We start from the raw sequence: 14,383 nt of genomic DNA on the forward strand, positions 1-14,383 counted from the left end.
AAATACTAACTTTATCTTTTTTATGCTATTTTATCATACCATATACCTATGTGTATGTACATATACATGTTAGATGTATATTGGGACATAAATGTGTATATGTGACTCTTAGTAGATTAGTGTGCTAATAATAAAACCATTTTCAATCAAACCCAACTTTTTTCTAGCTTTTATCTGTAGTGTCCAATTTGTGATCATCTGTGGTAGGCTGTCTGTGTACTGCAAAGAGAGCTCAGGATCTCGGAGGCTGGGCTACAAATGGGAAAGGATGCAGAAGGGGATTTTTGCTGCATTGAAATCCAGGTCAACCAGTTGGGTGCTTAACAGGTGAAAAAGCCCCTTGCCATAAGGAATCAGGAGTTCTTGCCTTGGAAGGGCTGAATATATGGGGATCTCAAACTACTTTCATCTTCATGAATATTAAGCTATTCCCCTGAGTCTCAACGGATGATTTACTGGGATTAACTGCTCTGTGTGTGACTTAGAAAAGTAAACGTGATTCTAGTTTCTTATCATACAGGAAAGTGTAAAGAGCGGGCAGAAATGGCAAATTCGTGTCCACTTGTGGGCACTCTTGGGTTGAGTGGTAGTGATGTGTTAGAGAACCGTGCAGAAGGAGATTTGGGGACTGAGGGTAGGTCAAGTTGGACAAGTGCCGTAAGTAACCTAGCAGTGTGTACTGTAGGCTCAGGTGGGAATAATATACGTACGTATTGGAGATAGCGCCAGGGCCTTGGTTATAGTCCTGGTGTCATCCATCACATCCACCTGGGAGACCTTAAACAAGACTCTTCATCACTCAGGACTTCAGTTTTCCTCATTTGCAAAATAATGGCCATTTTGCATGGCCATCTTCTGTTTAGAACAGAGGGACAGTTTACAATTTCCTTCATGTCAACTCCAGTACACCTTTACCAAGGAAGATGACCGTCCTTAGTGATTACAAAGGTATAATTCTACCTTTATTGACCTTATAGGACCTTGTGAGATCTAGATGATGTAGAACATGTGTGAAAACATTTTGTAAACTGCAAACGTTGCGTAAATAGTGGCTTCAGATCCTCCAGTTTTCTAAGTTATATTCTCTCTAGACAGTCAAGAATATGAAAAAAATTCCTTTTAAAGAGTTTTCTCAGAACATTCCTTTGGCTATAGCAAAGGAAAATGAAATTAATAATTATATTTTTAATGGATGAAAGCTGAATGTGTTTGACTTGGAACCTTTCATCATCCTCTATGACTCTCAAAAATGAGAGACAGAATTGCTATATTTTCCTTTTCCATTAAGAAAAAGGAATTGGGGCGCCTGGGTGGCTCAGTCAGTTGAGTGCCCGTCTCTTGATTTTTGACTCAGGTCATGATCTCACGGTTGGTGGGTTCAAGCCCTGCCTTGGGCTCTCTGTGCTGACAGTGCAGAACCTGCTTGGGATTTTCTTTCTCCCTCTCTCTCTGCCCCTCCCGTTTGTTCTCCCTCTCTCAAAATAAATAAATAAACTTTAAAAAAAAGAAAAAATTAATATGCTTGTTTCTTTTTGTTTGATACACACTTTTACAAAATCTGCTTTCCCCCTAAAATCAAGCTTATCTTTGTCTCAAGATTTTTTTTGGCCTGATTTTAGCTAAATCATTTTTTTTCCAGTTAAAAAAAGGTCATTCCACACTTTGCAATGTTTATCCAAGTGATAGGGACCCCAGAAAGTTGACAGTGGGATCTCTGGAGGTTGTCTGGAGGAAGTTTGGAAAACCCTCACATACTCAGCCTGCTACACGTTGTATTCCTTCTGTGAGATCTGTGGTTTTATTTTCTTCCATATTGTCATTTTATTCAAAAGGGTGGAAGATTATGGATGACTAATTGGCATTTTAATTAAGGCAAGGGGAGGGGATTAGTGAATTTTAGCTCATGCTTGCTACTGGCTTTTGAGGAAAAGATCCCATGTATGACCCCTCGGTCTCTGTTTTCAGATCAGACTCCGACCCCAACGAGATTCCTGAAGAACTGTGAGGAGGTGGGGCTCTTCAATGAGCTGGACTGCTCCCTTGAGCATGAGTTCAGGAAGGCTCAGGAGGAGGAGAGCAGCAAGCGGGTAGGTTTGCTTGAATGGACACCTCGACAGGTGCCTCCTCTCACCCCCATTAGAATCTTCTGTGTGGAAACTTAGGTGGCACCGCGGATTGTGCTGAAGTGGCCCTTCAACAGCATTTTATGCATTTGCAAGTATTTGTCTCATGTTTTTTAAAAAAAGGATGAAGCCCTGATTGTGGTAGGACCCCTCAAGGGGAAAACAGACATGAAATATGAAATTCAAGCAAAAAAAAATGTACCTGATTCTTGAACGTTGAGTTGGACAAACTCAGACTTCTTCTATTCAAAACTAGTTGATTTAGTTTGCTAAATATTTAGTAGCAAGTCTTACATGGGCGTTGCATGCAGAAGACAAAAGTCAAAGAGACGATAGGCAAATAATCATAGCAGGAGGAGAGGGGGTTTCATTTGATTTTGACAACCTGGGGTAAAATCTTCCCAGTAGAACTCCACCAGCATCACAGTTACTTTCCAGTCGTATTATTGAACAGCTGTTAGTGTTGAGACAAATGATTTAAATGTATGTGTGGATTATTTGTTCTTAATAATAAATGTAGAAAATCGACTTTATGAATGCCCCCACAATATATTCAGTTTATTGTAATGTTGTGCTTGTATTTTAAAATCACAATAAAGGAAAGGAAACGGGTCACAAGTAAATGTGATAATTGGCATTTTTCCCATCGTTACGATAGAGCATTATTGAATGCCCACAATGTACTAAACAACAAATTAGACACGTTCCATGAACAGAGACTTAAAATGTGGAAGTTGGTTGAAAGGAAGGGCTGGCTAAGTTGTCACGGATTCTGAAGTTCCAGCTGTTCCATCCGGAGGAGACATTTTAAAAGGCTCTGATATTTCAAAACCTTCGAATCCTCCTGTATGTGAAATTATAATAATCCCTCGACCAGACTTTTCATGTCACATTCTTACATCCAGAGAGTCGAGGGCTTGCACTGAGTCTGTACCGCTTTAGGAAACATCATGATAATTGGTGAAGGAGACAAGAGAGGTATGAAATCTCAATCAACTCATTTTATTTGTATATGGTTACTTTGTCATGCGTACCCTATACAGCCACTTCCCTCACCCTCCAAGTGACATGAAAGGCTCCCCCGCCCCTTTTAAACAAATACTTACTTAGCACTTGTTAGCCAGGCGCTGTTCTGAGCACTTAAAAATTCAAGTCAAGAAAAATAGAAGGCATATGTTCTATAATTCACTGCACTAGAAACGTATTTTTTAAAAATGAAAATAACAAGGGCAAAGAAGAACCCAAAAGTCTAGTAAATTTCCTCTGGTTGAATAATAAATTTAGCTCTCCTGGTAGACAGGGCATGTGTGAAAGACCAAGGGATTAATAAATTCATTCATTCCTCAAGAGAGTCAACGTTGGCTTCTTAGATTAAAACTGAACTATAAGAAAGATGTGTACTGGTTCATTTTGGTTCGTATTGTTTTCATTCCCGGTAGAATGCTTTTAACCAAAGTATGTGCCCTTGATTTTCTTATAGACATTTACTGAGGACAGCGTTAGGAAGCCCGTGGTAGGGGTGTGGTTTTAGATGTTCTCCTTTGCGTAGTACTCATGATCTTCTATATGAAGCCCCATGGGAGGAAATTCTTGCAGGTCTGAATTCCAGGAAATACTTTGCTTCCCCCAAAGGAACTGAAATATTTTGTCCTCATGGACATGAGAATCCTGTAACTGGTTCTGTTTCTCTTTTCGCTTTGACTGCTCGGTTAACAGAAAGCCAAGTTTACTGCTTAACTTTGAGAACTTTTTAGAACACTATGATGAACATATTTTACTTCTCCCCAGACTAGACTTTCAGTTCTAGTTTATATTTTCTCTGGTCCTGATTTTTAATTTAAAAAACATTTCTATGCTATACATTTTTTTTTTTTTTTGGCGAATTGCTTTTGAGTCCTTGTGGGTTGAGAACGAGTATAAATAATTAAACTTTAAAAAATTCAAGTAATTTGGCAAGCAAAGTTGAGAAAAAGAAGACTATTGTAGTTGTAGAAGTACATATTTTAAACACATCCTTAAAACATTTTTAAAAAGTGTCTTTTGAATGTTGCTTTTAGCCATGTGCTGGTTTTGTGATGGGTGTTTGGGTGAGGGTAGTCAGTTTCCCTCATGGTTTTGGGGTGGGCATCTCAAACCCCAACTTTACTTGTACACCAGGAAAGCTGGACAGCATTCAGGCTGTTGAGCTGCCCTCTCCCCTTGCCTCTTTCAAATCAGAGGGGCCAAATCCAGCCTTGGATGGCCTTGGCTTCTTGAGACCTAATGCACAATGACTTATCCAGCAGCCAAGTGGGCTGGGTTGGTGGCTTCTGCGTGGCATTTCTTTGGAAGCCTCAGGTGGATAAACGAAAGGTAGGGGATTGTCTCCAATCTAGCAGCATAGGTTTGTGCCACCTTTGACCCCACTTCTCTAACTACCAACATCTCTGGCACACTGCCACCCACAGCCCCTGCTTCATTTCTTCATCCCTTCCTTGAAAAGGAGGAATACAAGCTCTTTATTCAAAGCAAACCTTATTGTTATATATTATATTTTGTATGCAATGCTATCTTCTACTTCCTTCTGCTTCACATTCAGATAATTATTTCTTTTTAATTGTACATCTCCAACCTTCTTCTGGTTTCTTTTCCTCTGGGTATATGTACTTTATACAAAAATATCAGAAGATTTAGGCTGGTCCTTCCCTCCACCTCTAACTTTCTAGCTGCAGTTTTATCTAGAACATTCTGTTCAAGAGCAAATAGAGAATTGATCCTTGCTTATTAGCCCATTTGGCCATCCATTGGGCAAAATCCTATTCTAGGGACTATCTCTAATCCTGACAGCCTTCTCCAAAAGCGTATCAATGTATGTATAGAATGAGGACAGGCTAGAGGCAGGTCATGACAATGGAAAAAGCCCTAATATCTGTATCTATATCACATGTAGAAAGCAACACATTCCACAGTTACCCAATCTTCCACATAAGTATAAGCTCATGGTTTCAAAACTCTTTAATAAGAGATGTTTTTCCCTTGAAAAAGCATCCATCACTAGCAGGCATCACAAATCTCAGTTTGCCTGTGGCTTAGAAGTCAGGGTCGTCTATGTCCTGAAACAGTTGAGAAACTTGTGCTCATCATGTATTCATTCAGTAAATCTTTTTGAGTGCTCATCATGTGCCAGGCACTGTCTGAGCCTTGATGAATATACCCACGGACTAAAGCTAATTAAAAACAAAACCCTGCCTTCAGGCAGCTTGCTTCTCATGGGTAAGACAGACAATAAGTAAAAACAATAGAACATATAGCGTGTCAAAAGGTGATAAGTGTTATAGCAGGAAAGGGGCAGAATGAGTGTTGGGGGTGGTCACTGGGTTGCCGGTAAGTGGACACATGCTGCAGAGACCCAAAGGAGGAGAGTGGAGCTTTGCTTCAGAGCAGGTGTGTGTTGAGGAGAAGAATGTTCCAAGTGGAGAGAGCAATGAGTCAAAGCTCTAAGGCTGGAGGACGCTTTGTGGGTTGGAGGAATCGCAAAGAGGAGAGTATATAATAAGCTAAAGAGTGGGCACCAGGAGGGCAGATTCCAGAAGGTCTGCGGCCTCCAGATTTTTCTCCCGGTGAGATGGGGAACCGTAAAGAATTTCAAGCAGAGGAGTGATAGGATCTGACTTCTATATTAGAAAGTTCACTTCAGCTGCTGAGTTGAAAGTAAACTATCGGAGGACAAGAGCTGGGAGAGAGCAGTTAAGGAGACTAAGGGAAGAATCTCGATTAAAGGTGATGGTGGATTGGTCCAAGGTGGAGACGGAGGAAATGGTTCCATTCTGGGTCTATGTTGAAGATAGAGTCAATAGGATTTGCTGATGATCTGGGGAGTAATAGCAAGGATGGAATCAAAGGTGAACCCGGGTTTTGGTCTAAGCAACTGGAAGTATGGGGAGTTGCCTGTGGGAAGAGCCAGTCTGAGGGGAAAACCGTGGAGACTGTTTTTTGTTTTTTTTTTTTTGACTTCAGTGGAGATATGGAACCGGCACATGGGTATAGTGGTCTGTAATTCAGAAAGAGGCAACTCGTCTTGAGATATGAATTTGTGAGTCACTGGCCTATAGATGGGGTTTAAATACATGAGACTTGATGGAATCGCCTAAGCCAGGAATCCATGGCGATGAAGTGGAGAAGGTCTCAGCATGGAACTTGGCGGACTCCTCCCGAACCTTCAGGAAAGAGTATTCAACTCTCCTCAGTGGCCAGGGCTGACACAGACGACCCTGAGGCGTGAAGAATCAAGTCAAGTACAGAACCCTACCGGTAATACTGAATAGACTCTAGTAACAGTTGGCAGTTAGCATGCTGATTTCATTTTCCGTGTCAGAGGCGAAAAAAACAGAAACAAAAACAAAAAAGATTTTTAAAAAGAGAAAAATAAAGAGGAAGGTGAGTTGACCTAATTTTAAATTTGATTTTTAAAAGACGGATGGAATAATGCATGCGTAGGAAGCGGAATATAGCTTCATCATATGATAATAATTGTCTGGGAGTGCGTGTGTGTGTGTGTGTGTGTGTGTGTGAGTGTGAGTGTGTGTAAGGGGAGTTGAGAGGACTAGAAATGAACTCCTTTGTCTTGCTGAGAGAAATATAACATTACAGCCTCACGTGGTGAAGGACCCTGAAGATGAAAAGCACGGTGTGTAAGTGCTAAGTGTTGCTCTCCTCCCATAGGACCTAAATTTGACTCATCATGCTGATGCAGCAATAGCAAATTAGGGCATTTCCATGCTCTAGAATTCCTACCCAAATGATGAAAAGTGCAGTCTATTCCCAGAGGGGATTGACTGTTTAACACATGGGAACAAGGGACAAGCTACAATCTTAAGATCTTGGATCCCAGCTCAACAGGAGTCACGGAACAGGGCACGGCCAGGTCAGCCTCAGCTCAGAAAAGTAGGCGGCTCAATCTGATTAAATTCTGTACCTGGAAATCATGTTACTCGACACCACCAGTTACTTGGGGGAGAGAGGGTGCAGAGAGGAGGCCCTCTGCCTTCGTCCACACTCTCTTGCTCTGTCAACCCCTGGCTGGCACTGCTGCCCTCTGGGGAAGGTAGGATTGGTGCCGAATGGAAACGAAAAGAAACCCAGTTGAGCAAACTTGCAGCAGCTGCTCTGTTAACACGTTGCTTCTACGATATTTGTGTAAAACGGTCCCTCCTTGCAGATGTCTGGAGAAAAAGAATATTCTGAAACTTAAACTTGGTTTTACTCTGGTTTTGAAAATGTCGTCATGCTTGCTAAATCCTAGGAGATGAAACCATGAAACTGGTTTTGATCTTCTCGTGTTTTGTTTTGTTTTGTTTTGTTTTGAATCAGCATGACTGAAAGGAAACCCCCACTAGCAATGCTCTAAGACATAACAACCTATTTCTTCCCCCATGCCAGTGATTGGAAAACCTAACCTTTATCTTGTAAGGATTCTTTTGGTCCTCCCATGTCAGTACACTACAAATGTAAAGCTTTTCAGCTTTCTCCTTATTGGTTTACATTATGCCCTCAGCTCGAGTGGACTTTGACACTGGAAGAGAGGTTGGCTTGGTCTTTGCATCCCACTCAGGGGAGCGACTAAACCCGTGGAAAAGATCGGAAGCTATTTCATGTGTTTCAGCTTCCTGGGATTTAGGGTTAATGCGTACAGTCTTTACCAGAGATTATTAAGAGTTGGCATCCACTGCCCCATATGTCAGCGAATCAAGATGTGATCTGAGGCTCTGCCTCAATTTTAGAATGGGGTGGGAAATAAAAACTCACAATAGAGTATTTTTTTATTTAAAAAAAATTTTGACAGGGGCGCCTGGGTGGCTCAGTTGGTTAAGCTTCCAACTCCAGCTCAGGCCATGATCTCCTGGTTCGTGAGTTCGAGCCCCACATCAGGCTCTGTGCTGAGCCCTCAGAGCCTGGAGCCTGCTTTAGATTCTGTGTCTCCCTCTCTCTCCCTGCCCCTCCCCTGCTTGCACTCTGTCTCTCTCATAGATAAATAAACATTAAAACAAATTTAAAAATAAGTTTTTGGCGGAAAGTCAGGGCATCCTCAAAGTGGCAAAATGCATTGTCTATTGCCTTGCAAAGAACAAGAACTTGATATCAAGTATATTTGATATGGATGATGGGGGAAGGCCCACGGTTTGGGGGAATACCGACCGAGAGGCGTGCTTGGTATTTGGCCATCTCCTCCCTTGAAGACTTTGTATATTTGGATAATTTGAACTAAAATGGATGAATCCTCACAATGTAACTTGCACACTGAGAAAAAAATATGTTTATCTCTTGAAACTGAGGATCTAATCTCTGATGCTAAATTATTTGGCAGTTCCTGGCTCCGCCTTCAGCCAGTGTTCTAATCTGAATTAAAAGGGGGTGGTGGCTGGGGGGCGGGACTTGTGGATAAATGTCTCAGCCTATGAGTGGCAGGTTTGATTGTTCTCTGAGTTCAGTATTAAGTCTGTAAGTTTTTGGTCCTGGGTCCTGTTGATATTTGCTAGCCCACGACACGTGTCCCACCAAGACGGAGGTCTCGGCCTGATGTCTTTGGGGAGAGTTGATCGCAAGGCTTCCAGAGGCTAAAGTCTGAATGAGAAACAGTTTGCATTCATCCCGTGCTGTGACTGGTGGCCTTGCACGAGGCACTTATGTTTCCACTTGAAGCTGTGCAGTGGAAGAGAATGGGAGGCTCAGACCCTGTTTAGGGTGTAACCAGAAGATTGCAAGAGGGAACCGGGTATTGACTTTGAGAACCGCTTTTTGTGTTGGAATATCACAGAATAAATTAGTATTTTCTTGCACCAGTATTTCCTGTTCAGTTGTGACAGGGAACAGCAATGATCAAAGTACTTAGGTACTCACGAAGCGTATTCAGGCCCACGTATGCCACTTTGAACGTGTTAATAATTTGATTTTGGTCCCTCTAGTTCACAGGGAATAACTATAGGTGATTATACCGGTACTGTGTTCCCCCTTTAAATGCAGAGGAATAAACTATCAAGAGAGACAGAGCGTTGATAGGCCTTCCCCACGGAGGGCCTGTGGTAAGGCTCTTCTCTCTGCTTTGTCTCTGCCTCCTTGTCTTTTGGCTGTATCCCCTCCCAGGTGGTTTCTGCTTACACCTCTTCTTCAGAAAACTCATAAATTCTCATAGCGTAACAATCAGCTCCACCAGACAATTCCTTCACCTCTACATCTAGTCTTCAGACTTGAATATTAGCCTCCGGTCTGCATCTGCTACCCACGTTCCCATCGAACACCCCGCCGCTACTCCCAACTGCCCGCAAAGTGTACTCAGAGCCTCCTCGTGCAAACTCACTGCCTTGTCAGAGGCATGTGTCCCCCCGCCGCAGGAGTCCGTTTTGCCTTCCAAGGCTCCTTTGCCCCAGCAACTTTCTTAGGAAAGAGACCTCCTCTCTTCCCTTTAGTTTTCGTTTCTATCACCTCAAGTCTAGACCATCATCGCTGCCTACCGGGTTATCGCTGTGAATTCCAAGGAAGTTTCTGACCACTAACCTAACTTAAAAGAAATACCTCGCATTAAGCCTTGCAAAATTGAATGCATTTTTTTTTAATTTTTTTTTTTAACATTTATTTATTTTTGAGACAGAGAGAGACAGAGCATGAACGGGGGAGGGGCAGAGAGAGAGGGAGACACAGAATCGGAAGCAGGCTCCAGGCTCTGAGCCATCAGCCCAGAGCCCGACGCGGGGCTTGAACTCACGGACCGCGAGATCGTGACCTGAGCCGAAGTCGGACGCTCAACCGACTGAGCCACCCAGGCGCCCCTGAATGCATTTTTTAAGCAATAAAGAAACTAACCGAAGTGTTTACAAGTAAAGAAAAAAAACACCATTGCAAAAATTTAGAAAAAAATTGTATTTTACTTCTGACTTGTGGTTAAGTTCAAAGTTCCTCCAGACACTGTGATTGTTAAAAGGTAGAGGGGTTGGTGTGGGATGTCGTAGGTATTAAAAGGAGTTATGTTGGGAGCTGTTGAGCATAGGCTTGATTCTATGACATTCTATGCATGGAATGCACCTAAAAGGAACAGAGCAGGGATGGGCGGGCATGGAAGTATACTGAAGAAAGGACTCCAAAAATAGCCCCAAACACAGTGGATCCCTGGAGCTCCTTGGGCACCACCATCAACCCAGACTTGGGCTGTGAGGACCACTCATTTGGCCTGCCTTCCCATCAGGTGGCCTTACTGTAGCTGAAAATCAGCCCAATTGAATTATTTGTCTGGAAGCTCCTCACTAAAACAATTATGATGCTTCGCTTTAAGGGCGCCGAAAAGGACGGCTTTTCCTAGGAGGACACTTTCTTAACAGGGTGATTTTTCTATTCCAGGTTGGGTTGGGTCCTCAGCTAGTTAAGAATCGTTTCTTACCTGTCCTGAGGCAGGCAGGCGAGCCAGGCTGGGATTTCAAGGTATTAGCCCAAATGGAATCACAGCAGAGAATTGATGCTCTCCTCTGAAGGAGTCAGTTTCCAGCTGTGAGTAATTCAGAACTCGAAACCCGCCAGACAGGCACGGGGAGGCGGGTGTGTACCTGGGCATGGGAGGCCTTTGCATCTGCAGAGGAAGCTTACGCTGTCCTCTGTGAGGCCCTGCATTAATGCTCCCAAAGGCAAGCAGGAAAACAGATCTGTTTTCAGGACCGGATTAAAAACGAAATGACTTAAAGATGAAGCTTCCGTTCTAGGCAGAAAACAGCACTCACATTTGGAAAATTGGGCCAAATGTTCGACTCCTCGTGCATCTGTAGCGAAGAATCACTTACCTGGGCCCCTCGCAGAGATGTGAGAAAAAAAAATTGACATTGTAAAAAGAGAATAGGAAAATAATATAATGGTTGCAAGAGTCTCTGCCCCCATCATCTCATAAATCCAGGTGAACATTAAGTATGGTCCAGAGCAGGTATGGGAGTGATTTACTCCGGGAACCCTGCTTCAGCATTTGTGTGTTGTTAAGTTATTTCCATATTGATAAGGCTGAGGCCAGGAACTGGGATTCCGAGCATTCCTCCTGTCCATATTTCCAGCATGTTGGTTATCAACTCAAACCTGCAGCACAATTACTGTTTTTAGCCTCGGAACACTACTCGGACATTTTCCTTGTTTTTTTTTGTTTTTGTTTTTGTTTCTTGTTTTTTTTGTTTGTTTGTTTTTTACCCAAAGATCGCCAAAGCCCAAGGGCCTAGGAAATAGTGTTGTTTTCTCCCCCCCTTGAATTACGTGTACCACGTTCTTACACTTTGGGGAACTAGCTGTTGTGGTGACCTGGGAGGGGGTTGTTCACAGGCTGGTTGGATGGGAGATGCAGTCAGGCCATCCTCGTGGGTAGCCACACGCAACCTGCTCCTTGATATTCAGCTGGAACGAGCCTCACACCCCAAATATGACGGGATATCAGCGGCAGGGTTTCCAGAACGTTGCTGGACTTCACTTTGTTTTTTTGCTTTCCGGGATATTAAAGGCTATTTTTAGCCTGTTCGAACCTGTGACTCTTCTGTGTGAGGAGGCCAAATTCTCTCATCTGGCTCTAGAGTGAGATGGGTTGCCGAAAGGCTTTACCCTCCGCATCTCCTCTAAGCATGTGCTTTCTAACAAAACGTTCTAGCGTTGGCGAAACCAGACTGTTGTGTAGGTGGATGGTATTTTGACCTTTGACCTGAAGGCGAATGCGAGCTGTTTCATTTCACAGTGTTGGAGCTAGAAGAAGGGAGAGACCCACCTGCAAGCTCTCCCTTCATTGTCTGGCACCGTGGAGGGGGGGTCCCCAGTTCCCTCTGTGGAGTGGGGTGAACCCCACATTTTGCATTTAGGGTGGCTGCAGTCTCAGCCATCCCTGGGATCTGAGTTATGTGCAGGGCACGCCATCTGCTACATGGAAACTTTGAAAGTTGATCACGGTGCTTGTCTGCACCCTTAGCCTGAGTCGGTGCCAGGCACCGCCCTTTTCTGTGGCTTTATGTTTGGGTGGGGGCTTGCTTGGGCTCTGCGAGCAGTCATGTCCCCAAAGAAGAAAAGCAGTCGTGTTCCGTGTGGATGTCAGGTTGATTGGCTGCAGATGATGCAGCACTGGGCCTTGTGAATCACTGTCATTCCCAAAGAACCCGTCCCCTTTTTGGCTTCTCCTCACGTGATTTGTTATGCACAGAGCTTAGGAACTTTCCCACAGGATTTATGAACGTGAGGCTTTTGTTGGATTTGTTGGCACGGTGGGCCCCGGGCGTTCCTGTTCTTTCCAGGGGAAGCCTGGAATCTGTAGTGCTCTAGAATGGAGAGCGCAGGGGAGCCCCACCCTTGTAGCCCCACCTGATTGGTCCCCAAGTGGCAGAAGAAGCCATTCCGGAATTCTGGCGGCCCCTTTGCAGGGTGACGTGCCAAAGCGTGATGTGCAGTGCGGGCGCCCCGTGCTGCTGCCGGTCCACCTGAAAATGGCCTTGCAACACTTCCGGTGCTATTGGTAACAGCCCAGGCGCGGGTTGTGGAGAAGTAACGAATTCAGGACGGGGGCAAGAAATCCCGACCCCACTCCGTCACTTTCTAAACGCACGGCTTTATTGTCTACACCGGGCCTTTGGACAACCTTGGGATTACACACATACATAGTTCGAATATATTGAGAGCTGGAGAATAAAAAAATAAAGCTCATTCTCAGGTAGATGGTGTTAGATGCACACGTCGCTGCAGCCTCTCACCTTGAACGTTCTTTCTGCTGTTGACTGAAATAAGTGGTCGAAAAAGGGTCCTGGGGACACAACCTCAAACTCCGTATTCACAGAGATAATACCGCAGTGGTGACATTGCTGCCTGAAGGAGCATCTCTTTTCCCGCACAGTGGGGTGGGGAGGATAGTTTTTGTCCTAGATCTCTGCTAGATTTTTTTTTTTTTTGCCTTCATTTATATCACAATAATGCACATCTACCTGCGTACCTGTTTTAGGCAAAGTGGGAAATCCAGGCTTTGTGAATAATTCCTCATCGTGCTGACCACTACCTGGAATTGCCTCCAGTGGCCAACACCAGCTTTAACAGACACTTAATGTCAAGAGCGTAGCTACCTGCTGCCCTGCCTCGTGAAGATGCCACAACCGATTTGCCCACCAAGCGTGGGCTTACGAGTCGACTGACCGTTAGTGGTGATAAATTTGCACGGCTCCAAACGCACGTGCCCTCCCTCAGACCCCCTGGTAGCCGGAGGCACATATTGCCAGACAGCTGGCCAGGGCCAGGGGTGCAGTCTGTGATCGCGGGGGAGAGGAGCCGCTTTGACCTCATTAGCGCTGTTCTAATGGAGTGCTACAGGCACAGACTACAGCTACCAAGGCCACACTCTTAATACAATGGGCTGGTGCATTTTACAGAAAAAAAAACCAAAACCAAAACAGTCAGCTTACCACACCGATGGAATAGCCCAAGCATCCTTCTCTTTTCTGCGATTTTAGATTTTGCCCTCCCTGGAGTCTGTTGCCATTTGACAAAATCTCACGATGCCACAGCCAACCCGCCTGAGTCATGTGGCGGTGGTTCGTTGTAAAAAGTATCGAGAGTCTCACGTCTGTGCTTCAGTCGCCCTGCAAACGGCCATGTCGAGAAATGCCTGGGAAGCCCAGATAGGACAGGGGGCAGATGTGTCTGTGATGTCCGCGTCTGGGGTGCTGTGAGAAGGGAGGGCACGAATGGTGCTTTGTGTGTATGCGAGGAGTGGCTCGAAAGGGACTTAGCCCCTAGAACACTTTGCTGGGGTGCTTTGTGGGATTTATTCAGCTCATCCTCCTGGACTTACTGGCTTTTTATCAAAGAGTAAATACCACTCCAACAGAGGCATGCCCTGCGAGTATAGAACGGTTGGCTCAGAGCAGTGCTCAAACATCCATTTATGACTTACTGCGCTCACATGCTTTTATCCAGTTCCCCCTGCGTTTCGAAGTCACGGCACTTACTTCCTCATCCCCTGCTCGGGGTGTCTGTGAAGGCTTTTTCTTTCAAGTCTGCCGCTGAGACCACTTGACATATTAGCCAGTCGGAGAATGAGGTGGGAACCAAGCTGACTAATATTTGCATTTGCGTTTCCTACCCGTGGAAGAGAAGAAGGAGACGGAGTCGGATTTGTAAAGTGGTCCCCATTTTCCACAACCCCTTGGCAGAGGTGACCTACACCGAGTGCCAGATGCCTTTCCCAACAGCTGTTTGGTGATTCCGTGTCACCGGGCTCACTGTAAAATCAGGCATAT

General features: G+C 44.5%; 1 protein-coding gene across 4 annotated transcripts in view; it reads left to right on the forward strand.

Moving 5' to 3' along the window:
* CREB5 (cAMP responsive element binding protein 5) overlaps positions 1 to 14,383 on the forward strand; it is a 398,990-nt gene that overhangs the window by 87,740 nt on the left and 296,867 nt on the right. For 3 of the 4 annotated variants that reach the window (XM_019443683.2, XM_019443686.2, XM_019443684.2), the window contains one exon: positions 1,966 to 2,087. The exons of the other annotated variant lie outside the window; for it this stretch is intronic. In XM_019443683.2, the coding sequence (XP_019299228.1) occupies positions 1,966 to 2,087 (122 nt within the window). The remainder of the gene's footprint in view (positions 1 to 1,965; positions 2,088 to 14,383) is intronic. 4 annotated transcript variants of the gene reach the window in all.

The sequence above is a fragment of the Panthera pardus genome, unplaced genomic scaffold (genome assembly GCF_024362965.1).
Source record: "Panthera pardus isolate Hobbes unplaced genomic scaffold, ASM2436296v1 HiC_scaffold_8, whole genome shotgun sequence".
Taxonomy (NCBI): domain Eukaryota; kingdom Metazoa; phylum Chordata; class Mammalia; order Carnivora; family Felidae; genus Panthera; species Panthera pardus.